The sequence below is a fragment of the Neltuma alba genome, unplaced genomic scaffold (genome assembly GCF_004799145.2).
Source record: "Neltuma alba isolate B1F8T4 unplaced genomic scaffold, ASM479914v2 tig00011591_pilon, whole genome shotgun sequence".
NCBI lineage: Eukaryota > Viridiplantae > Streptophyta > Magnoliopsida > Fabales > Fabaceae > Neltuma > Neltuma alba.
The window spans coordinates 199642-227172 of NW_021636244.1; the positions used below are offsets into that span (position 1 = coordinate 199642).

The window sequence follows — 27531 nt, forward strand, 5'->3', positions numbered from 1 at the left end:
CCAATTTTCATTAGTCTTTTTATTTTTATTTTCCAAATCATTAATTCATGCACCATTTACCAAATTAAAAAAACACGCTGTTTGCACATAGTGTTTGTGTGTTCATTGACATGCTTCACACACTTCCTTCATTGAGAGCGCATCTCCTTAATTAGATTGGGAAAATTACAGAAAAAATGACCTTAATAATGAAAATTTCTTTTTAATCATATGGGATCAAATAAGGATTTTAAAGTTCACTGAAATGATCATCTTACCTTTTTAAATTTGCTAAAAAACGTGTTGTCAATGGTGATACCAATATTATTAATAGCAATAATAAACTTGTTAACCCCGTTGTCGGAGTTATAAAATTTTCTATTTATGATTTCATGATTAATCTCTCAGAGTTTCACAAGCTCTTATATCACGTTGGTAATGGCGTTACACGGTTATTAATATCGTTGCATAACTTGTTAATAGTATCATTCAAATTGTAAAAGTATCACTTTTTTTTTATTTCATGAAAAACCTGATATTAATAGTGATTCCATACTTGTTAATAATGTTAATAAACTCGTTAACCACATTATTAAAGTTGTAAAATTATCCATTTGTTCTTCATGACTAATTTCTTGAAGTGTCACAAGCTCTTAGATCATATTGTTAATATCATTACACGGCTTGTTAGCAATGTTATTGAAGTTGAAAAAATGTTTTTTTAAAAAAAAATTTCCTGAAAACTTGTTGTGAACAACAATATCAAACTTGTTAATAGATTTAATGTACTTGTTAAGGGCATTACTAAGGACAATTTGGCCACTTCAATAAACTTGAAAATTTATATTTAATCCTAAGTGATTAAACAAATTGCGTTATTTAAGTGACTGTAGGAGAATTTTCAAATTTAAGAATAATTTTCTGTCATTTTTTCCATCAGATTTCAATTGCAAAATTTTTTACACTGCTTCTAAACATGTTCCCCTTAATTTTGCACATATTTTGAGAAACATTTATGTACATGGCCGTTGACATTTTTTGCCCTTATAATTATATAGTTGACTTTTAGCTATGCCGTCAACGGCTTGCGCCTTGTGAATCGAACTTAATACTACCTCCGGTCCTTATTATAAAACTCCGTTTAACTTTTTGTTTGGTCATAATTATAAGACCCCAATCCATTTTGTCTCTCATATTTATGCATTTTTTTTCCAAGATAATCCTTCTAATAATGATAGTTCTAGCCAATATACTTAATTAGCAAGGATATTTTAGGAATGACAACACTTATTTATTACAAATAACTTACTTAACTTACTTCCTTAATCTCCTCAAATAAGTCAACTGGGTCTTATAATTAGGACCAGAGGTAGTATAATCGCAAGCCTCTCATCACTCATGCTGTCAATTACTCCCTCCAATTCTCATTACAAGTCTTAGCTTAATTATTAATTTAGTTTTAAATATAAAATCCCAATACACATTGTTTCTTATATTTATTTTTTTTTTAAAAATAGTTTGTGTAGTAGTGCACATATTAAAAGTTTCATCAAATAATAGTTCTATCTAATACACATGATTAGCAAGAATATTTTAAGAATGACAACACATTTTTATTACAAATAACTAACTTAACTAATTTTTTAAATCTATTTAAATTAGTCAACTAGTTCTTATATTAATAATCAAAGATAATACTAAATATAAGACCTCAACTCATTTATTTTAACTCTTAAATATATATCTTTTTAACTCCTCCATTAATTACACATGGACTTAAGGGAACTGGTTTTTTTGTCAAGCATATTATCCAATACAAATAATAAAAAGTCAATGCACAATTTTACAAATAACTAAATTAATTGTCTCCCGCTTGTTTGCCTTATAGGCTACAGCCAATTTCTTTAATTAACCGACTTAGTTTTAAAATAAGGAGTAATTAACTTGTTGATCACGTTAATTATGTCATCGTAAAAAGTTTATAAAGTTATTATTCCTAGAAATAGAGGAAAATTAGGCTGGAAAATTATGATCACGTGCTTATATAATTTTTTGAATAATTATTAATTAGAGAGAATAACAGAAAAAAGAGCTGAAAATTGCAAATCCTAAATGAGGTTTGCTAACACAACTTTATTTGGTATTAACAAGTTTGAATTTATAAATGACAACAAATTTTTATTGACATTTTTTGTTTGGTATTTACAAAATTCCAGCTTCTTCTTTTTTTTTTGTCATTGTCCCTATTAATTAAATTAAGAAATAAAAGTAGTAGTTATATGTTGTAGAAACGTATTAATATTAATAACCTGTCATCAACTCTTTTTCAACCTTTTTTTTAATAATTTTTTTCAAGCTTGTTTGATACTTCACAGTTCACTCATATTTGGGGGGTGACATGCATGTGGCTTGTGGCCGTTGTCATTTTTATTTTTATTATATTAATATTCATATGTAGTTTGTTTTCATTCTAATCTTTTATTTAATTAATTAAAAACCATTTTTTACTGGGAAAAATAAATATTTGCAAACTATATATGTTTATTTTGATATAATCCCTAATATAAGAGCTAGTTGGAGATATAATTTGATCTAAATAAAAGACCATAATCCATTTTGTCTCATTATTTATCTCTTTTTTCAAGTAATCTCTATGGTAATTACACATAATTGATGAGAATATTTTAAAGAAGATAATATCTATTTATTACATATAAGTACTCCTCCCAATCTTTACTATAAGACTCAAATAACTAATTTGCAGATAACGAATAATTAGTTAAAATTATTTAAACCAATAAATAAGTTAGAAATATATATATATATATTTTAAATATACTCTTATAATAAATAAGAAAAATGATGAAAAAGAATGTGTACGGAAATATAATAAGAGAGACTGAGAAAATATGGAAAAGAAGAGAGAATAAATAATTAAGAAATTTTTTTTAAAAATGTATTAAATTTTAAAACAAACCCAAATTAAAACTTATAAACTGAACACATCTCTCTAAAAATTTAAAGCTTATAAATAAGACCAAAAGGAGTATATAACTAATTTAACTAATTTTTTAATATTTATAAATTATTAATTATTTAAATTTTATATTAAGCACCAAAAAGTAATAATAATTAAGTGTAGTTGTTGTCCATCTCTTTGGAAAATTGATTAGAAGGATCTTATCACAAAATTAGCTGTGTAAAGGTGGCTATGTACCTAGTTGTTTGAGGGGCGTAACTCATCTTCAATCCATGCCATTTCTTCTAGTTGTGTGCATAATTGGAAAATGATGTTACACTTGGGGGTGCTTGGATTGGTAAAATGGTACTTTTCAAACGTATTTTTTAACAAATCGAGACAAATTTTTCCACGTATTTACTTCGCATATCGTAAAAATAGTTTTAAATCTATAGTTTTATTTCTATCCAAACACCTTTTTACATCTTTAAACAAATTATATGTACTTCTATACAATTAATTTTTTAATTAGAAATTCTGACTAATTTTTTTTTGCCTGATATGTAAAGAAATATTAAAAATTTATTATTATTTGACAGACAGGAGCTTCCCACCGTTAGTCCCCCCCCGGGGCCATCGCAAACAGTTATACACTTCTTATATATAGATATCAAACTAGTAATAAATATCTCTCTAATTAGCTAATGAGGCTAATAATAAAAACTCAGCTTTATAGAACTAATTAATAAGATAAAGCAGTGTTTAGTGCTGTGATGTTATTTCATGACTTTGGTCTCATTTATAATTCATTAAACACTCTGATATTATTTTTCTAATTCTTTCAATATCTTAAATCTTATTTATAATGTCTTTAGCATCTAAAATTATAAATAAGATTAGGATGTTTAATGTAATTAAAAAAATAATATTAAAGAGTACTAGATACATTCGGAAAATAAAGTAGAGTGCTCGATGCACTACCAGGTGTTATGAGGAAATAATATGTTGGATAGTGCTTTATCCTAATTAATATCAAACTGATTTATATATTTAACATATTTAAGATATAAGAGTTAGTTGACTAATTTGGAGAGATTAAGAAAATAAGTTAAGTTAGTTATTTGTGATAAATATGTGTTGTCTTTCCTAAAATATCTTTACTAATCAAATGTATTGGTTAGAATTACTATTATTAGAAGGATTACCTTGAGAAAAAAATACATAAATATGAGAGACAAAGTTAATTGAGGTCTTATATTTAGGACCAAAATAAAAATCAAACGAGATCTTATATTAAAGACCATAGGTAATATTAAACAATAGAGTCCCCAGGATATTTTAGCAAACAACTAGGATAGGATTTGAAACTATACCCTAAATTGCATTCTTATAATAATTAAATTAATGCTATCTATTAGCAAAAATATATCAATATCAATTTATCATGAGTATCTTTACTTTAAAATGTAATACTCCTCCTCTCCGAAATATAAAAACTATTTTATAATATAATTTATACTATAAAATAAGTTTTACATTTAAGATTAAAGGAGTATTTAACAAATCTATTGCATAATTTTTGTGATTCAAAAATTTTCTTCCTCAATTCTAGCACAAGTTTTATTTTTTATTTTTTGTTCTCTCCCGGAGCATATGTATCTCATCTTTCTATTGAAAGGAATTTAGTTTGAGACACTATTGACCATTAACGTCTTGTTTGAAACCATGATTATAAACACTTACAAGTACGTTTTACGTAAGCTGAGACAAAATTTCTCTTATATACTTATCTTGTATTTCATAAATTACTATTAAAAAGCTAATTATAAATAATTTCAAACATATCCTAATGTGAGCATATTCTTCAGTAATGATTCAAACTTCAGCACAAGTTTTCTATTTCGTTACAGACTTTGTCATCAGTATGTGTGTGTATACAATTCAAAAGTTCATGCACATCTACTTTTTTTCAACATTTTGACTTCGTCCAATAACCCAATTTTTTCTCCTATATATTTACTTGATCATAGTCTAAAATATATTCAAACATTTTTTGTAAATAATTAAGTTACCTTTCTGAACTAATATACATATATATGTATATATCAACTATATATGGCTTATCAATATATTATATAAAGGTACAAATGTTACGCCAACAAAACGCCTTAATTAAGATAATCCCTACTAGAAATTAAAGAACTTTGTTTGAATGTCAACTCTGGTTTAATTTTAAACGAATTAATATTTGCCGTTGACACTTGAATAATATTTGTGAATAAATTATTGGAATCATACACCTACGTGCTACGTGTATGTATATAAATTACCAGCAATTAAGAGTAAAATTAATTAAAAATAAAGGCCGAAATAATTCTAGAAGAATTATGCCCAGTTAACGTATGCAGATTAGATTAGAGACGTCACGATCGTCAATCAAATCCTGAAGAAAATTCATTTTCTGATTACGTGCATAAATTAAATAAAATCAATTCAATGCCTCTAATAATTTTCATTTTTCAACACAAATTAACGTATGAAAAGTACTAGAAGAGTTCTAATACGTTATACGTCAGGTGTATATAACTTTCCTTGGCCTATTGGCTAAGATCAAGTCGTACATCAGGTTATATATAATATGCATATAATCCCAACAAGATAATTAATTTGCGAATATTAAGAAAATTAATTATGTTAGTTATTTGTAACAAATGAATATTTTCTTCTTTAAAATATTCCTATTTATCATATTCATATGAACTACCATTTGATAAAAAAATTCTTAACATGTACCATCACTATAAAAATTATTTAGAGGCAAAATGGATAAACATTAGAGACAAATGAATTAAAATCTTATATTTAGAACGAAATTAAATTTCAAATTATTTCTTATATTAAGGACTAATAGCAGAGTGTATATATAACGGACTAATTAATCAGGTTTAAATTGTGACCATAATTAGAGTATTGATGACTTTTAAATATTCTGAAGTCAATGGCGTGTGGCTGCTTGACCTTAATATAGCCAGTACCGCAAGCTTCTTGATTACTACTACCAGGCTTTCAATTGCAATTTGTAATTTTTAAATATTACCATCAATTTGCCAAATGGAAGCTTCTAATGAATTATGTACAGCGCAATTCAAATATGTTAGTCCTCTTCCGATCCTTAATACTCCTCCGGTCCTTATTATAAGACCCAATTTGACTTTTTATTTGGTTCTAATTATAAGACCCAATCCATTTTGTCTCTTATATTTATGCATTTTTTCCAAGATAATCCTTCTAATAATGATAGTTTTAGCCAATATACTTAATTAGCAAGGATATTTTAGGAATGACAACACTTATTTATTATAAATAACCAACTTAACTTACTTCCTTAATCTCCTCAAATAAGTCAATTGGGTCTTATAATTAGGACCGGAGGAGTATAAGATCTATTTAACTAATTTGATTAGATTAAGAAAGTTAGAAAGTTAGTTAATTATAAGAAATATGACATATTTTTTTCTAAATACCATAATCATCTTCCTTAATATCTTCTCTCTCTCTCCTACTTCATTATGGTTGAGGGAGTCTCCATAAGGATAATTTAAGAAAAATTGATAAATATGAGAAATAGATATTATGTTTAGGACTAAAATTAACTCAACAATTAGGACCAGATGAATATATATTATGCCTTACCTCGCTCCATTAGTTATTTCTACGTTTTAATTTGAATCAAGTGGCAGCTGCTTTGTTTTGTTAATAATATACTAGCATTTTGCATAGTTGATATTAGAGGCCACTTCGAACCAATTCATAGAACTTAAAACATTGTAATTGTTTAAAATAAAAAATATTTTAAAATTTACTAATATTTAAAATTATGAATTACATCTTAAATGACGAAAAATGTAATTTGAGTAAAATCTAAATAGGGACGATTTTATAAAAAATGTAATTAGTACAAGTAAAATTGATGATTTACAGTTACACACACCTTGCGGTCGTAAATATAAAAATTAGTTGATGCGTTTAATTCCATCGTGAATATAAACTCAAATCACTTTGCTTCCTAAATTTATAAAAAATTTTGAAACTATCCTATTAATTTTTTATAGTAAAGACGTTTTCATTGAATGTAGTTACAATGCAAATAATTAAAAAGATGCTCTAAAAAATTAATAAGTATTTTTTATAAATAATTAACTTAATTTTTTTAAGGGTGAATAGGCAAATTTACTTATTGAAATATTAAAAAAGAACATCAAACATCATAATAAGATGTGAAGGGCAAAAATACGCATAAATTTTTGCAAACCGAGCAAAAATGCCCATGCCATTAAGTGCTCCAACATTGACCGTTTAGATATGACATTTTGACTGAAAAATGAAATTATGAAAATTCTTCTAACCTGCTATCATCCATTCTCCTTCTTATGATCAACCCCTTTTCAGTTCCCACCATGATCCTATCGGAACAGCAAACCAAAACGAGGAACAGAACTACCAGCATACGACATGCTAAGAAAGCAAAGTAAGAAGACGAGAGGCACTGAATGGCAAAGCTTGCACTGAAGCTCAAAGCCACGTGGAAAAGTCAAAAATCAAATAGGAATTAGGAATTTACCCCTTCACCTTTTTTTAAATAGGGGCGTACGATCTTTTATTTTCGTCAATTTTAAACAGAAGCTCGGACATTATCCCCCAGGAAAAAAACAAAAAAAAAAAAGAATCTTGGATCTCCGACAAGATGTCAGTGTCCGAATACAGGTTCATGGGTATTCGAATATGGGGACCCATTTGTTGCTTTATGAAACGGGAAGCCGGGGGGATGAGTTGGCTTGGCCCGAAAGAAAAATGGGGTGGTGTTATGGTCAAGTACGCTTCTAAAAGAAAAATAAAAAACAGAAACGGATGACGTGGAAATACAATAATAACACCGACATTTATGCAGAAAGAATGGGGCTGGTTAGTAAGTGGAGGGCTCAGGAAATTAGGAATGTAGAGGACGTGTTTGGCATATTGGAAGTGGGAGTATCCATTTGGAATTGTCATTAACATCCATGAAAGATGCTTGTTTTTTTTTTCCCGGTATCACATGATTAAAAAAAATTTACAGCTTCAATTTCACCAAAATCCTACTCCTAATTCTAATTATAAAACTTTATTTGTAGCCTACAAATAAAATTTTATAATTAAGATCGGAGATAGTATGTGAAATTGGCTTCCCTAATTAGTAAAGAGTTTGTCCGCACTGAAAAGGTCGACCTCAATGAAGAAATTACCTGCTTCATTGTCGGTTGAAGCAAAATTCTAGGTGGAGAAGAGATTAGAAACAAATTATGCAAACCTCCTTATTAACAGCAAGCTCTTAAGTGATAATAATCTTCTCTAATGTTAGGGTTAGTTTGGTGTGAGGGAAATAGAGGAAAAGGGAGGGGAGAAAAAAATTTAATGAGCTCGTTTTAAAAAATTAAAGTTGAGTTATAAAATTTTGATAAAATAAAAATACTACCTTCAGTCTTTAATATAAGATCTTATTTGATTTTTATTTTGGTCCTAAATATAAGACCCTAATCCACTTTATCTCTCATATTTATGTATTTTTTTCCAAAGTAATCCTTCTAACAATGGTAGTTCTAGATAATAAACTTGATTAGCAAGGATATTTTAAAAAAAATACCTATTTATTACAAATAACTAACTTAACTAAGTTCCTTAATCTCTTCAAATTAGTTAACTGGGTCTTATAATTAGAACCAGAGGTACTATAAGATAAAAATAGAAGAAAAATTAATTAGAAAATTTTAACCTCATTTTTCTAATTTTTTTAAAACAAACTCATTAAATTTTTTCTTCTCTTCCTTTTTATTTTTCTCATACCAAACATACTAGACTTTTAGCGATAATTTTCCCATCATTGATGTGGGCAAATTCCCCTCCCATGAAGCTTATGATTTCAAGCAACTAAGTTGCATATCTATGTGTCCTACCACCATCTCAGCAAGATCCTCCCTAATTAAAGCCGCCCCATTATCTCCTCCATGTTTCTAACTTCATAACAAAGCCGTGATAGAGATGATGAGTGACTATTACGATAGGATTTTTAAATTTGTCAAATTTAAATTGCAGATTTTTTTAAATTTGTGCAATTATTATATTGAATTGTTGTTATGAGTTCTATCATCTTTTACCTTTTTGATGTGTGAATTTGAACGGTTGATTCAATTTGTTAAAGCTTTTCCACCCTACTTCCATCAACCCCCCCCCCCATTTGCATTTGCATCCTTATTTTCAACTCCATCAAAAACCCTCCTAGCATACTAAAGGAGTCCAAATAAGTTTTTTGGGTCAAACATGGTTTAAATAACTCAGATAGACATTAATGCTATAAGATAAAGTATGCGTGCCCTTTTTTAGGATGTAGATCCCAAGGACCATATTGGTTTGCTAACTGAATAAACCCATCATTAAAAAAAAAAAAACCAATATAAATGTATGGGAAAAATGTCAAAAAATCACACCCAGGAGAATTAAATATTAAAAAATCTTTTAAAATTATCAAATTAGTCTGAAATTCTAAGGGACGTCATTGCAAGAAATTCTAGTTGTCTAATTACTAAACTGCCATTATTTTTTTCTTTAATATATATTGACAGCTGAAAGAACAGTCATTAACAATTTAAGGTATAACGATTAATAACTATCGCGATAGGTATTAACAATATATTTTCTAAGCATATCATAAAGATATAATTCATAAGTTGTCAATACTTACTGCGATAGTTGTTAATTTTTATATATTAAGTTGTTGATGATTATTCTTTGAGTTATCAAATGCATATTTGGAAAAAAAAAAAGATAAGTTAATAATTAAACAAGTAGAATATCTTATAATGAGGTCTTTTGAAATTTCAGATTAATTTAATAATTTAAAAAAAATTTGTATTTAATTATTATGAGTGGGACTTTATTGCAATTTTTCCTAAATATAACTACACCTATGCATTGCCCCTTCGCCTTACAAATTATAATTCCCACTTGTTCTCTCAACCATACGCTTGTGTTTTTTTCTTTTTTTCTTTTTTTGACCAGCACCATCCGCTTGTGTTAGTCTCCCCAGTCCCCACATCTGTTCTATTATTATATCATACCTTCATTTTTTTTTTGAATTAATTGTCATTCGTTTATCTGGTGCATGCTCGTGAATCATTTTTTTCATCATCTTACCTTATCTATTTGTTAGAGCCGCTTAACTCAATTAATATCAAAATATTTCTTTAAATTTTAATTTAGGTGAATTCAAACCTTCATAGGTACGATGAACATATGAATTTAATACGTTGGGTGAATGTTTACCGCAGAAAAATTGTAGAGTATCTTTTACGTTCTTTCCCAAACAAAAAAGAGGCAGCACATATAAACGAATAAAACTATTTACTTTTAAAAAAGTAATAATTAATATTAATAATATTATGAAAATTGTCACAAGAAAGTGAAAACAACGCCGTTACGACCCTCTTGTCATGTCGTATCACATCTTCTAGGGGACTGAGGAGTAAGGACCAGTCGCGGCTCGCCTCCTATTCCTAGCCATTCAATTTTCATTTTTCTTCCTTTTCTTTTTGACCAATATACATTTCAATCATATTTTCCACTCCACTTTCCGCGCAATTTCATTCTTTCTAGAAGGGAAAATTTACTAATTCATGCATCTGATTTTGAAAAATGCATGGATACATATCAATCCCTATCCTATTTTTTTATTCTGAAGACTGATAATAGTAATTAAATTTTCTAATCTTTAAAAACGTGATTATCTTTTCAGCATACTAATCACACAAATTATTATAGGTTAATTTTAAAGTCTCTCGATTTAATGGAGATTGCAGATTTGATACCTCAAAATGAGTAGATTATGAATTCCTTCTCCAATTAGAAAAGATAAATTGCAGGCTGTTCTCTGTTTTTTTCTTTTATTAGCGGTTAGTTGTTTTAATAATAACACTACCGATAACACTAAAATGAAATCTTGAGTTCGAACTTGATATTGATATATTTATAAATATGTGTGTATTTAAATTATATTAAATTAGAAAATGTACATGCTATATGATACAATGATTGCAAATGACATAAAGGACAAAGAACAAAACTTAAAAGCTGAGCTGAATTTTGAAGCCATGTGCAGCATTGTGTGGGGTAAAAAGAGAAAATGAAGCAATATAATTATGAATAACTAAAAAACAACGGTGCCACCAGACAATTTCATATTACGGGATACGGCATACCTGTTTCCAAGGGTTCCCCACGGAGTTGTCACCATCACCACCCCGCTTCTCTAAAACCCTTCTGGAACGTTGCGTCTCTCTCTCACACCCCAAAGCTCTGCCTCTGCCCCCCACTTTCTACGCCCTATAAAATCCCTCCTTTTTCCCCTCTTCTCCATACGCTCATCAAATTCACTCAGATCTTCTCTCCATAATTTACGCAACTCCTCTTTCAATTCAGTTCTCAAACCCTTCCGATGGACCTAATTTCGGGTTTGCCTGACGACATGGCACTCGACTGTTTGATTCGGGTATCGTATCAGCAGTTCCCGGCGGTCGCCTCCGTCTGCAAAGCCTGGAAGACCGAGATTCAGTCGTCTGAGTTTCGCCGTCGGAGGAAAATCGCAGGGCACGTCCAGAAGCTTGTCGTCATGGTTCAGGCAAGAGTTGACTCGGAGAAACCCGGCGCTGGAGCCATAAAAGGAACGCTGAACCCGGTTTACCGCCTGACAGTTTGTGAGCCGGAGACTGGTCTCTGGAGCGAGATGCCTTCTATTCCGGGTTTACAAGGCGGGTTGCCCATGTTCTGCCAGATTGCGGGTGTCGGGTTCGATCTAGTTGTGATGGGCGGGTGGCGCCCCGATTCGTGGAAGGCGTCGAATTCGGTGTTTATCTATAACTTCATGTCGGCGAAATGGCGCCGTGGGGCCGATATGCCCGGCGGGCCCAGGACGTTCTTCGGCTGTGCTTCCGATTCGCGGCGCTTCGTGTACGTCGCCGGCGGGCACAGCGAGGAGAAGAACGCGTTGAGGTCGGCGTTCGCGTATGACGTGGCGCGCGACAAGTGGGTCCCGCTGCCTCCCATGGCAAGAGAACGGGATGAATGCAAGGCCGTCTTCCACAACGGGAAGTTCAGAGTGGTCGGAGGGTACTGCACCGAGATGCAAGGACGGTTCGAGAGAACTGCCGAGGCCTTCGATGTGGCCACGTGGAGGTGGGACCCGGTGGACGAGGAGTTCCTAGATTCAGCCACGTGTCCGAGGACCTGCGTCGACGGCGGAGACGACGACGAGAAAGTGTATATGTGTGCTCCCGCCGGGGAGGTGATGGCCCTAGAGGGCGGCACGTGGCGGTCGATAGCCAAGGTGGGAGATGAGATGCGCAGCGTTGCGTATGTGAGGCCGTGGGAGGGGAAGATGCTGGTAATAGGATCAAGTGCGTACAGTGAACCGCACATGGGAATTGTATTAGACCTGAAAACTGGTCACCGGAGAAAATTGGAAATCCCCCAGAACTACACAGGCCACGTTCAGTCCGGTTGTCTTCTAGAAATTTAAGGGATTAATCCCCTTGTTATGTAAATAAGCAAGATTTTGTTTTCTTTTTGGCATTCCTTCTTTAAGAAAGAATGTGTCATATAGTACAATGTAGGATTTTTCTTAATGACCAATACAGTCAGCCCTTGCCATATTTCATTTTGTCATCTCTGGGAAGTATGGAAAATCTCATGTTTAAATATCATTGGAGTTATAAGAGCCTAATTATTACAGATGTTTGGTCTAAATCAAAATAAGTTTTGATAAATCTGAGAGGATATTATGAGAGTATGTAGTTGGATTGTGAACTATAAAACAAATGATGAATTTATTATTAGTCAAGGACAAATAGGTTCATAAGACCCAAGGATGCCCAGGTGTCAAGTTATGATTTGTTTGTATTTAATGAATTTGTTAAAGCAGATAACGCTTTCATGGGGTGACAAATGGATGCGAGTTGAGGCCCACTGGCCCAGTGAAGAAAAAATATCTCATGGCTTTTTGGCATCATCCATATGGCATTTAATACTGATTTTGGCGAAAATAAAGGATATATAGAATTAATAAATTCTGTGAGAAAGGGGTAAAAATGGTGTTGATTGAGGGTGAGTGTTGCTTAGTTGCATAAAACCATTGGGGGGCACACAAATGCACCCCTTGTTTTGTTCATTTTGTCCATTTGTGAACGTGAACTTAGGCAGGATACAATAATCTCTTGTTAAAATTAATTAAAAATAATAAAAACGTGATAAGTATGTAAAGTTGTTTTGTTCATTTTGTTCACTTGTACACATGGACTTATGATGAATACCATAATCTCTTCAGACTTATATATAAGATGTAAATAATCAAATTATAAGATCCGTGCATTAAATAGGAGGGAAATGGAAAAAAATAAAAAAAAAGATGCATTAAAATTATAAAAAGAATGAGCATTATTTAAAAAATTGTAATTTATAAGACAGGAAAAGGACACAAGGGATTATATAGTGTAAACTAGCATATCATATGCATAGTCCAAGGAAAATAATAGCAGTGTGGGCTCCGTATAGTTGGAGAGGCTAGGCTGTTTCATTGAATAATATATATGAATAGTCCCTATATATATATATATATATGGTTGTTAATGTAATACTCTATATTATAATTATTTATACACCGAATGCTATTATTTGCATATTCTGGATATTGTCCCCACTTTCCACACTGGCTCTTGCTGTTTAAGCTGGCATGCCCAACTAATCGTTATGATCACAGTTCCCCACAATCTTCTTTTATATTCCATACATATATATATATATATATATATAGATTATGGATATTATTGAGATATTGATATTATAATTAAAAGTTATTAATCAACTTACAAAAGATTCTTAAAAATTATTAAGAGAAACAATACAGGCGCACACATATTAATTTTTCCTACACTTCTCTAATTGGGATTTATTCTTAAAATTGATTATTAGAGATTTAAACAGCTAATACTTCTTATATTAAAAAGAAAATACTCTTGACAAGAGGATGATATAGAATTATATATTTTAAAAATAATCACTGATGAATGCATATGTTTAAACAAAATTATCTTAAACTTGCAGCTCCGGTGATAGCCTACTTAACAAGGGTTGGCCTAAGATAGTGTTGAAGTTATTTTAGAGCTTAACTAAGGTTAGGTTTAAGCTATTGCCTAGGCCTAATTAACAGTGAGTCAAAATAGCAGTTGTAACTAAATAAGGTTAAACTAATGTATATATTAATTAAGCCTTGTCTTAATGAGGTTTAATTAATACAAACCTGCCGATAATTAATGTCTTGTTTCGGCCACGCCACCACAATGATTAGTTAAAACTATAAGTTTAAGTCAGGGACTTATAACCCAACTGATCTCAAGTGTTTTTTTTTTTTTAAGGCTCTCCAAAGCGTGCGGCTTTAAGTTTGATTGGACAATTTTTTAAGAAGCTAGCTAGTTCCAAGTTAGGGAATTCTAAGAAACCCCATTTATCTTCTTCCTTCATCACTACCTGAGGAGTGTTTTGGGTATTTTGTATTTTTATATTTTATTTTGCGAGAATTGCAATGAGCTAGGTTTCAAGTAAAAAATATAATTATTAAAAAGTTTTAATAACAAATGAACAATTGTCATTACAAATTATTATTAAGACTTTTTAGTAATTATATTTCTTACTTAGGATTTCAATGCAATTCTCCCTTTTATTTTTCTTCTTTCTTAATTCATCATTTCCTTTTTCTTTTCAGATGCACGCAGTCGGAAAATTTTCCTTTTCTTTCCTTTCTTTTCCTTTCCCTCAAAATACATTCTCTACCAAACGAGCTCTTTCACTCGCAATTTTCATGCATAATTACCTAGCGTGCTGCGTTAGTAACCACAAGGATAAAAAATTATGGGAAGATATTTTCTAAAAGTACGAACTTTCTTATATTCTAAGCCAACAATAGTATCTTGTACAGAAAATGTTTTACATGGTGAATCATACGGGAGTGAGTATATTCATTTTCTGGAGACTTGATTTTGTTTTATGAACGGATCATCTGAAGAGTTTCTAGCAGAAGCAGGATTCATTAATTATGTGGTTAATTAGTGTTAGAAATGGTTTTGCCATAATCTTCATGATGACGATTCCAAAAGGAATTTGCTTCAGGTGAGACTCCTTCCATGTCATTCTGGTTATTTCTCTCCATGCTTTGCCCTTGCCCTACACCACCATGTATATATAGCCCCAGCACTACAAATATGAGTCTCCTAGTAATAATTAAGAACATTTCAAGACCAAAAACTTATTCTAGTCTAAATATGGAATCATAATTCCTTTTTTTTAAAAAAAAAAATTAGGACATAGCTAGGACATATATGTACCTTCCCACATAGAGCCTTTCATGCAAGATAAGAGAGCAAGCAATGGTGAGTAGAACAAGAGTGAGAGAGGACGGAAAATGGAAGCATAGAGTGGGCCTTTCAAGGCAGTAACACTTTAGTGTAAACCGATACACACACGCGCACGCAAATGTAATACTCTTCTGATCCTTAATATAAAATCCATTTAACTAATTTGATTAGATTAAGAAAGTTAGTTAATTATAAGAAATGTGATACGTTTTTCCTAAAATACTATAATCATATTTCTTAATACCCCATCTTCCTCTTCTACTTGATTATAGTGGAAAGAGTATCTATAGGTGTAATTTACAAAAAACTGATAAATATGAAAAATAAGTCTTATATTTAGGATAAAAAATAACTCAATAATTAAGTCATATATTAAGAATCGGTCCCAAATACAAATACAAGACCCCACTCTTATAAATAGGACAGCATGGAGTACATAATGCAAATACAAGTTAAATACAGAATGCATTATTATTGTTGTAGTTGTTATGACTAAATATTTGAGTATTAGTTCCTCCATACCTCAATTAATCAGTCATATAGAGTATTACTCCTCAGGTCCTTAATATAGGATTTAATTATTGAGTTGATTTTAGTCCTAAATATAAGAACTATTTCTTATATTTATCAATTTTTCTTAAATTATCACTATGGATACTTCCTCAACCATAATCAAGTAGAAAAGGGAAGAAGGATACTAAGAAAGATGATTATGGTGTTTTAGAAAAAACATATCATATTTTTTATAATTAACTAACTTACCTAACTTTCTTAATTTAATCAAATTAGTTAAATATGTCTTATATTAAGGATTGGAAGAATATATTTTAGAAGGATTTTTTTTTTTGGGGTCTCAAATGCAAGTTACTCTGTGTTGAAGCATACCATCAACCCAAAGACAAGAGGCCCACTATTCTCTCTCTCTATACATGTACACATGTGCAAGTAACTTTCACTGATTTATGAAATGGTGACAAGGTCATATTAATGATGATATATATGTATATGTATGTATACTTTATAGCATATGCTTTTGTCTGCATTTTTTGGCTTCTTTGGTTTATACATGGAACTATCTCGGTTTGTTTGTGGCTATATATATATATATATATATATATATTTATATTCCTAAGTTTGATGCCTTTTCAGTGCTGCATAAGTGTACAATCATATGCGTGCGCGCGTATACAAATACAAATTTGTTTTTTTGGTTGCTCACTCAATTTACCGGAGCTTTACTCCAACTACATTTGGATCCGACCTGCGTCGCACACCTGACTGTGGTGGGTGAGTCTCCCAATAGAGATTTCTGCATATGCTGAGGCTCGAACTCGAGACCTCGCTTAAGCGGTATCAAGCCGCTTACTACTTGGATTAACTTCCATTGGTACAAATACAAATTTGTTGTCTCACTGTTTATGTCCATTGATATATTGTTCTGAGACGCTAGCTGTTCAAACTGAACTTATATATATATACAGTCCCTCTGTCCCTAATTATAAGATCCTCTTTTTTAAATGGATTTATCCCTTTTTATAAGGTTCTCTTTGAGTTTATCTGAACATTTAATGTATTGTTACCTATTTTACTCCTAATAAATTTCATACATTCTCTCTCCATATATTCTCTCTCTATTTATCTCATTATTATTCTTTTACATTTATTAGGGGTATATTTGGAAAAAAATTATATTTGTTACATATTAATTGCTTTTAACTAATTTTAACTTTTTTTTAAAAAGCGCAATTTGACCAAATGGTTCTTATAATTAGGGACGGAATAGTATATAGAATGCAAAATTATTATTTATATCACGGAAAGCGCTACTAGGATATTTGAGTACACACATATGAATTACTATTAATTAATGAGGACCTTAATTTCTAAAATGGCCCTTCCATTATTTTTATGTGATTCGCAATTTATATGATCACAATCATTCACTGGCAATTAAATAAATACTCATCTGTTCCTTAATATAAGACCCATTTAACTAATTTGATTAGATTAAGGAAGTTAGGTAAGTTAGTTAAGTTAGTTAATTATAAGAAAAGTGACACATTTTTCCTAAAACACCATAATCATCTTTCTTAATACCCACACTCTCTCTTCTACTTGATTATGATTGAAAGAGTATCTATAGGGATAATTTTAAAAAAATTGATAAATATGAAAAGTGGGTCTTATATTTAAGATCAAAACCAACTCAAGAATTGGGTTCTATATTAAAGATCCAAAGAGTAATTAGTTGAATGATCGAGGCAATTAGTAAATGAATTATAGGAATAAAGAGAGAAGTCTTGATTTTTGGCTCAAGTCTTTCACATGACCAGTAATATTCGTTACATGTACTCTCCCTTTGCCTCATACTCTCATATAAGCAAGTATTGAGAGTCGTTGTTCTCATGCATATGCTAAAAGGTACCCTTTGTTCGTTATTCATTGCAATTCTACCCTTATTTAATACTACTTCTGGTCATAATTATAAGACTTTGTTTGTACAAACGAGGTCTTATAATTAAGACAGGAGGTAGCATACCTCTTTCAATTATGCAATATTTATTTTAGAGAAAAAATAATCTTTTAGTCCTTATAGTTTTGACTCGTTTATAACTCAATCCCTACACTTTGGCTTGCTGTAGCTTGGTTCCTATATTTTGATTCGATTGTAATTCAATCCCTAAAGTTCTACTCGCTATGACGCAATCTCTATAGTTTTACCCATTTTATAATTTGGTCTGTGTTTTAGAAAAATAAAATTATATATCTAATAAAAAGAGGTGCTAAATTATAAAATAGTTAAAAGTATAGGGATCAAGATGCAACAACTCAAATTTCAGGGACTGAATTACAACTGAGTAAAACTATAAGGATTGAGTTGTACTAAGTCAAATTGTAAAGAGTGAGCTACAAACGAATTAAAACTATAGGGACCAAAAAACTAATTATCCCTTTTATTATATAAGTTACAATGAGAGGTAGTTGACTCATTGATTTTGTTAGAAAATATTTTTTAAAAGCTTATCTTTATTTAAAAACATAGGGAAAAAATACATCATACTACCTTCACTTATTAATATAAGATATCGTTTGAATTTTATTTTGGTCTTAAATATAAGATTCCAATCCACTTTGTTTCTTATATTTATCTATTTTTTTCTCAAGATAGTCCTTGTAATAATAGCAGTCCTAAATAATACACTTAATTAGCAATTATATTTTAGGACAAATAACGACTATTTATTACAAATAACTAATTTAACTAATTTTTTAATCTACTCAAATTAGTCAACTAATTCTTATATTAAATACTGAAGATAGTATTTCGATTCTCATCTTAGTAGATTGCAATATGGTAATATGTGGGAAAAGTTAGTCGATGACCGAACGAGTAAATCATAGAAGGGGCCATCAATTCCTTCTAAAACTGCCCTATGCAAGGCTGAAAGGGCATTTTCAGGAAAGCAAACTCAATTTTTGACAAAATTAAGAATAAAAAATTTTAACTAATAATATTCCTAATAATAAGCGTGGACTAGCTATTTTCACTTGTACTCAAGAACAGGTGGACTAATACTTTTATCAATAACAGTAAGGTCTTATAATTAGGACATAAGGTAGTACTAAATAGAAAAAAAACTCTTGACATGAGGATGATATAGAATTATATATTTTAAAAATAATCATTGATGAATGCATATGTTTAAACAAAATCATCTTAAACTTGCAGTTCCGGTGATAGCCCGCTTAACAGGGGCTGGCCTAAGATACTGTTGAAGTTATTTTATAGCTTAACTAAGGTTAGGTTTAAGCTATTGCCTAGGCCTAATTAACAGTAAGTCAAAATAGCAGTTGTAACTAAATAAGGTTAAACTAATATATATATTAATTAAGCCTTGTCTTAATGAGGTTTAATTAATACAAACCTGGCGATATTTAGTGTCTTGTTTCGGCCACGCCACCACAATGATGAGTTAAAACTATAAGTTTAAGTCAGGGGCTTATAACCCAACTGATCTCAAGTGTTTATTCTATTTTTTTTTTAAGGCTCTCCAAAGCGTGCGGCTTTAAGTTTGATTGGACAATTTTTAACAAGCTAGTTCCAAGTTAGGGAATTCTAAGAAACCCCATTTATCTTCTTCCTTCGTCACTACCTGAGGAGTGTTTTGGGTATTTTATATTTTTGTATTTTATTTTGAGAGAATTGCAATGAGCTAGGTTTTAAGTAAGAAATATAAATACTAAAAAATTTTAATGACAAGCGAGCAATAGTCATTTACTATTCTAAAACTTGTTATTATAAGCTGTCACTAAGACTTTTTAGTAATTATGTTCCTTACTTAGGATTTCAATGCAATTTTCCCTTTTATTTTTCTTCTTTCTTAATTCATCATTTCCTTTTTCTTTTCCTTATATACCAAAGATGCATGCAGTCGGAAATTTTTTCTTTTTCTTTCCTTCTCTTCCTCTCCCTCAAAATACATTCTCTACTAAACGAACTCTTTCACTCGCAATTTCTCATGCATAATTACCTAGCGTGCTGCGTTAGTAACCACAGGGGTAAAAAATTATGGGAAGATACTTTCTAAAAGTACGAAATTTATATTCGAAACCAACAATAATATCGTATACAGAAAATGTGTTACATGGTGAATCATATGGGAGGGAGTATATTCATTTTCTGGAGACTTGATTTTGTTTTATGAACGGATCATCCGAAGAGTTTTTAGCAGAAGCAGGATTCATTAATTATGTGGTTAATTAGTGTTAGAAATGGTTTTGCCATAATCTTCATGATGACGATTCCAAAAGGAATTTGCTTCAGGTGAGACTCCTTCCGTGTTATTCTGGTTATTTCTCTCCCATTCTTTGCCCTTGCCCCACACCACCATGTACATATAGCCCCAGCACTACAAATATGAATCTCCTAGTAATAATTAAGAACATTTCAAGACCAAAAACTTATTCTAGTCTAAATATGGAATTATAATTCTTTTTTTTTTTTAAATTAGGACATAGCTAGGACATATATGTACCTTCCCACATAGAGCCTTTCATGTAAGATAAGAGAGCAAGTAATGGTGGATAGAACAAGAGTGAGAGAGCACTGAAAATGGAAGCATAGAGTGGGCCTTTCAAGGCTACACATAGGGATATGAGAATCCAAACCAATCCCAACGCCACAATTCCCTATTTCAAATCAAACTTCACATTAGTTAATAGGTTTTATATCTAATATTATATATGCATGTGTGTATATATAGGTATGCACTAAAGTGTTACTGCCTTGGATCCTAAATGTTAGACCTGGCGGAAGAATTTGTTTTATTAATCCCAGATACAAATATAAGACCCCAATCTTATAAATAGTACAGGATGGAGTATATAATACAAATACAGAATGCATTATTATTGTTGTTATGACTGAACTTTATACTCCTCCGGTCCTAATTATAAGACCCAATTGACTTATTTGAGGAAATTAAGGAAGTAAGTTAAGTTGGTTATTTATAATAAATAAGTGTTGTCATTCCTAAAATATCCTTGCTAATTAAGTATATTGGCTAAAATTATCATTATTAGAAGGATTATCTTGGAAAAAAATGCATAAATATAAGAGACAAAATGGATTGGGTCTTATAATTAGGACCAAATAAAAAGTCAAATTGGATCTTATAATAAGGATCGGAGGAGTATTTGAGTATTAGGTCCTCCAGTCCTTAAATAATTAGTCATATAGAGTATATTTTTGAAGGAATTTTTTTTTTGGGGTCTCAAATGTGAGTTACTCTGTGTTGAAGCATAACATCAACCCAAAGACAAGGGGCCCATCATTCTCTATATGTCCAAGTAACTTTCACTGATTTATGAAATGATGAAAAGGTCATTAATGATGATATATATGCATGTATATGTTTATGTATGTATCCTTTATAACATTCGCTTTTGTCTGCATTTTTTGGCTCCTTTGGTTTATACATGGAACTATGTCTGTTTATTTGTTGATGTATATTCGTAGGTTTAATGCCTTTTCAGTGCTGCATAAGTGTACATTCATATATATATATATATATATATATATTTGTTGTCTCGCTGTTTATGCCCATTGATATATTGTTCTGAGAGGCTAGCTGTTCAAACTCAACATATATATAAAATGCAAAATTATTATTTATATCACCGAATGCGCTACTAGGATATTTGAATATATATTTATATATATATGAACTACTATTAATTAATGAGGACTTTAATTTCTAAAATGGCCCTTCCATTATTTTTACGTTATTCACAATTTATATGATCACAATCATCCACTGGCAATTAAATAAATAATTAGTTGAACGATCGAGGCAATTAGTAAATGAATTATAGGAATAAAGGGAGAAGTCTTGATTTTGTGCTCAAGTGGAATACAATCTCTTTCACATGACAACTGATATTTGTTACATACAAATACTGAGAGTTGTTATTCTCATCATAAGCAAGAGGTTACCTTTTGTTCACTATTCATTGCGATTCTACCCTATTTAATATACATCTTTCAATTATGCAATACTCTTTTTGAGAAAAATTAATCTTTTGATTCTATAGTTTTGACTCGTTTTTAACTCAATCCTTATATTTTGGCTTGCTGTAACTTGGCTTGACTCGCTGTAACTCGGTTCCAATAGTTTTGATTTTTGACTCGATTATAACTCAGTGCTTAAAGTTTGACTCGCCGCAACTTAATCACTATAATTTTACCCATTTTATAATTTGATCCTTGTGTTTTAGAAAAATGAAATTAAATATCTAATAAAAAGAGGCTAAATTATAAAATAGTTAAAAGTATAGGGATCGAGTTGCAGCGACTCAAACTTTAGAAACTGAGTTATAACTGGGTAAAACTATAGGGATTGAGTTGCATTGAATCGAATTATAAAGAGTGAGTTACAAATGAGTTAAAATTAGAGGGACTAAAGGACTAATTATTCCTTTTATTATATAAAAACAATGAGAGGTAGTTGACTCATTAATTTTGTTTGAAAATTATTTTTTTAAAAAAGTTTATCTTTATTTAAAAACATAGACAAACAATACATCATATTTCGATTCTCATCCAAGTAGATTGCAATGTAGTAATATTTGGGAAAAGCTAGTAAATGACCCAACGAGTAAATCATACAAGGGACCATCAATTCCTTCTAAAACTGCCCTATGTAAGGCTGAAAGGGTATTTTCAGGAAAGGAAATTCAATTTTCGACAAAATTAAGACTAACAAATTTTAACTAATAATATTCCTAATAATAAGCGTGGGCTAGTTATTTTCACTTATACTCAAGAAGAGGTGGACTAATACTTTTATCAATAATTAGAATGGGGTCAAGCTATAAATAAATATATACATATATAGACTCTAATTAATGGGTAATAGTAATACTATTTATAACTTATGAATAGGTGGCTTCCAATAAATTGAGATTGTTGTCCCCTTGTTTTGTAAGAAGTCTAACGTACTAGGTCATTGCTAATGCATGAGTTATTATAAATAATACAAATTTCAATAAATTTAATATTATATATCGCTACGAATGTTTTGCCTAAAAAATTGATATAGAAAATAGGTACTTCTCCTGTCCTTAATATATGACCTAATTTTTGAGTTGTTTTGGTCCTAAATATAAGATTCATTTATCATATTTATCAATTTTCTCTAAATTACCCCTATGGATACTCCCTCAATCATAATCAAGTAGAAGAGGGAGAGGAGTATTAAAAAAGATGATTATGATGTTTTAGGAAAAATGTGTCACTTTTTTTATAATTAACTAACTTATCTAATTTTTTTAATCTAATCAAATTAGTTAAATAGGTCTTATATTAAAGACCGGAGGAGTATTTTGATTTGTGCAACACCAAGTTGTTTGTATATATACGCGTGCATGCACAATTAATTGATTAACAAAAAATAATTCACGAGGGGCCAAATTGAGAAGTCTAGCTTCCACTATCTATGAAGAATCAAAATGACGATCTTGACCATTATTCTAGAAGAGATCAAATAATAAAAGAGAATACTATCTATAACTCGTGATATAATCAAATGATATACAGCTAGCACCAATTATAGAAAATTGTTATTCACTTATTGATCCAAGAAATTAAAGCATAACTTGAGTTCATAATTCCATAATGAACTCCGTACCTTTGACTTATTAATAATGATAGCACATTGTCAAATTTCTTAATTCCTCCTCTTGAATGACCTCCATATATATATGTGTGTGTGTGTTATTCTTTTCCTTTCATCATGTTCATAAGCTTCTTGACGTGATGATCATTCATATGGATGGAGCCCAACGTCATGCTCTTCATTGTAATTTGTTTCAGCAACGTAACCTTTCTTAACATTTGGATTTTTTTTTCCCTATTGTTTTCTGGACATCAGATTTGAGTTGAAGAAACTAATCAGAGTCGAAGCAAAACCACCGTCTGGCTTCTTACAAGTCGTCTTCTCATCATCATCATCAACAATCTTTTCCTCAATGTTGATAGTTTTATGATGATCACTATTATTATTATTGTTATTATTTGTGGTACTTATCTTTAATGCGTCTCCTAATTCAACTGAGCCTTCTTCTTCTTCTTCAGTATTCTGATGATGATCTGCTACTTTTTCCTTCAACTCTTTGCCTTTGCCCCACAGGACTGCGTATAGCCCCATTATTATCAATATGGATCCTATCAGGCTGTATAATAGTTTTAATAAGTCAAACAAAAAGCAAAATCAATATGGATCCTATACTAACAATGAACTCGTGTGATTGTAAAAGAAAGAGAGAGAGAGAGATTGGTGTAAATTGGTAGTACCTTCCCAAGTGCAACTTTTCAGCCAAGAGGAAAGAGCCAGCAATGGCGACTAGTATCAGAAAGAGAGGGTTGAAAATGGAAGCATAAAGTGGACCTTTTTGGCGCAAACAACATGTGATTAAAATCCAAGCTAGTCCAGACGCCACAATCCCCTTGTACATATAAATTACTCATAAATTCCAGATAATGCAGGCCTCAACTTAACCACAGCTACGACAACACTAATAAGCCTCATCCTACTAAGTACCATCTCCAGGTTCCTTTATATAAAAACAAGATAACTAATTTTTGGATATTAAAAAATTAGTTAAGTTAATTATTTATAACAAGTGTATTTTGATTTTTCTAGACTACCCTCGCATTAGAGCTACCCTTTGATTAGAAGTCCCTTTAATATGTGTAGGTAATACAGATATTTTGGACACAAAATTATGAATTTGGAGGACAAAATGAACCTCTTGTCTAGTTTTTATATTTAGTACTAGAAGTAGTAGTAGTTAAGATCAGTTACACAGATGAAATTACCTTATTATGTGTGTTCTATCAACAAAGCTAAACTTAAACAAGTGTTTTCATTTCAGTTCACAATACAAGTCATTTTACGAAAATTCCTTAGTGCACAATATAATTTGAGACAAATTTAATGAGTTAACTAACTATCATTTCTTAATTTTAATGAATCAGTTAAAGTGACTTATACAACGCACTAATTGAGCAGAGGAAGACGTAATTAAATTAGCAGTGAGAGAGTTTGATGAAAGGATACCGTATAAACAGCAGTAAGAAGAAAGGTGTCCCAACCAAGCTTCCAACGAGACCAATCTCGTTCCATGAAGAGTGCAAATATGACTGATTGTATTGCTGCCATTACTGACATCAATGCTGCACTTGTGTAAGCCCATGGAAAGTTCTCACTCATCCTTGCCTGCATCGTATATATGATAGATTTATTACGTCATAATACTCCTTTTATTCTTTTTTATAACAAATATTTAACCGAATATTTATCTTGTTCAATTGTGTTTGGGGGAAATCAGAGTTGAACAAGAGAGAGAGAAAGAAAGCCAAAGAAGATGACGGAAAATATAGAACCTGAATAATCAACCAAAGGGAATAGGAGAGGCAAGTGCCGAAGGCCAAAGCGATGCCCCAAACTTGATTGGCGGGCACCTTCTGTGGGGCCACATTTTGTTTCATAATATTCAAGTGAGTTGACCACAAGTGTATCTCTGTGCTCTTATAGAAGGTCAGCATCATGGCCCCACCTATGCCCATTACTGTCCCCGCCACCTTCGCCTTCCCTGATAACTTCCCTATATTCACCCTTTCCAATCTGACCATAATCATCAATTCTAATTAATTAATTAGTTATAACATATACTGTATTTTCGGTCATAATTATAAAACCTTATTAACAGATAAGGTCTTATAATTAGGATTAGAAGTAACATAACATAATATCTATAAAATATATCAATATGACATTAAATTATACGTATATCATCACTTTATAAGTTAATAAATGAACTAGTTTTATGAAAAACAAATTAAAATGAATTAAGATGATCTTGATGTGGGCCTTGGGTTAAATAAGAGTGTGGGACCCACCCAAAACAAACGGCTAAGACGAAGGTTGCACCAGGGACGAGGTTGTACATGGCCGTAGCGTATGTTGCTCCCGCTAAATCCACGGCTTGCACAAATAAATTTTGTTGCAGTGACGCCCTGAGAAACAGAAAATATTATCAACGATCTAATATTCAATATAAGTCTCAGATATTTTAGCTTTCCATTTTTCATTTAATCCTAGGTTCATGAATGTATTATTGTTCAATCAAAACTCTATAGGATTAAGTTTCAGCGCTTACCATTTGATAATAAATACGCAATTTCATCTGTCCAAATTAAATTTTATATTTAGAATAAGAGTTACACTACAAAATATGTTTTATATTTAAAAGCGGAGGAAATATGAGAATTTGACTTACCCAAATAATCCACACATAAATGCTTGTAACAGCACTTTTCCTGTGATCCTGGGTTTGCTCTTCCTGTGATCATCGTCACACGCATAGATTTCAATTCGTAAATTCTCATCGTCACAAAATTAATCAAAACGAAACTCTCGAGAGTGTGTGTGTGTGTATAAATTTAATCGCCTAAAATATTTGTTCCCAGAAGTTTCATCTTATTCATCACTATATGTCTCATTATAACACCAAATCGTAAATTTTCTCACAGAGAAATCATCAATACTTGTACCAGTAATGAAGAAAAATCTGCAGATAAACTCGTATCAGTTAAGGTTAAAGCTTATTGCTTTAGCAGCATAATATAATCTAACACAGTAAATTAACACCAGAGAGAAACTGATGAAGGTAACTAGAAAGAAAAGAAGGGGTAGGTACCTTTCGACGATGAAAGCAAGGGGAACCATAAAAAGAGAAGCAAAGAGGAAACGATAAGCCATGAGAATGGTCAAGCTGGCGCTTTCATCATTAGCAACCACTTTGTATAATATGCTAACTCCTGCATATCCCACTTGAACCATTACCATCATCAACGCTGGCTTCAAATCCTCCATTATCTTCCCCATTTTCCCCATCCTCTCAATTCTCTCACTCACTGATCTTAGCTTAATGCTCACTTTGTGTTTCTGATGGGTTTGTATATATGTATCTCTGTTATATATATATATATATATATATATTTACACACATACACACAGGGTGGGTTCAGGGGTTTATTAGGTTTGGATCTTTGAAATGAGGAGGTTGGTGAAATATTTTGGAAATAAGAGAGGTACAGAAATTAAACGAATAGAAAGGAGAGAGTGAGAATCTGCTTGGCATGAGGTTCTCTTTCTGTCTGTTCTCTTCATCGCCCACTTGATCTCTTTTTTCCTCTTTTGCTTCCAAGACACTATATTAAGACACATTCATAATACATATTTATAAATATATATATGTGTGTGTCTGTGTGTGTGCATGTATGTGTATATGTATCCCTTTGTAAGACTTTGGTATGTGATTTGAGATTGTCATATTAATTCCAACGCGCTCCTAACAACAAAGTTATTTTTAATTAACGGTTGTTCTTTTGGAGGGGTAAACAGACAAACTCTCTTGAAGGCAATTTCTTTTTATATTTCTAATTACTTCTAACATTCTAAATTCATCATATCATGGCTAGACGTGGTCATGTGGAGTCCAATTCTCAGTTTTTTGCAGTTTGAGATCCTAATTAATATT

General features: G+C 31.2%; 2 protein-coding genes across 2 annotated transcripts; one reads left to right on the forward strand and one right to left on the reverse strand.

Moving 5' to 3' along the window:
* The first annotated feature begins 11015 nt into the window (after positions 1-11015).
* LOC114715418 (F-box/kelch-repeat protein At1g80440) lies at positions 11016-12749 on the forward strand. Its single transcript, XM_028900265.1, has one exon. It carries the CDS (start codon positions 11460-11462, stop codon positions 12537-12539), a length of 1080 nt encoding a protein of 359 aa, XP_028756098.1. The 5' UTR covers positions 11016-11459; the 3' UTR covers positions 12540-12749.
* Positions 12750-23837: 11088 nt separating this feature from the next.
* Positions 23838-26885, reverse strand: LOC114715400 (WAT1-related protein At1g25270-like). The gene is made up of 7 exons (XM_028900242.1): positions 26689-26885; positions 26269-26331; positions 25889-26005; positions 25373-25613; positions 25047-25205; positions 24281-24432; positions 23838-24159 (listed from the first exon to the last, which is right to left on the reverse strand). The coding sequence occupies exons 1-7, from the start codon at positions 26883-26885 to the stop codon at positions 23838-23840; spliced, it is 1251 nt and encodes a 416-aa protein (XP_028756075.1).
* Positions 26886-27531: the final 646 nt, after the last annotated feature.

Excerpts from the sequence above, each read along its gene's own strand:
- LOC114715418 (XM_028900265.1), top strand. The coding sequence starts at position 11,460 with ATGGACCTAATTTCGGGTTTGCCTGACGACATGGCACTCGACTGTTTG.
- LOC114715400 (XM_028900242.1), bottom strand. The coding sequence starts at position 26,885 with ATGGGGAAAATGGGGAAGATAATGGAGGATTTGAAGCCAGCGTTGATG. Across the intron at positions 26,332-26,688 it reads CTTGCTTTCATCGTCGAAAG|GAAGAGCAAACCCAGGATCA; the intron begins GTACCTACCCCT and ends CGATGATCACAG. Across the intron at positions 24,160-24,280 it reads GAAAAGTTGCACTTGGGAAG|CCTGATAGGATCCATATTGA; the intron begins GTACTACCAATT and ends ACTATTATACAG.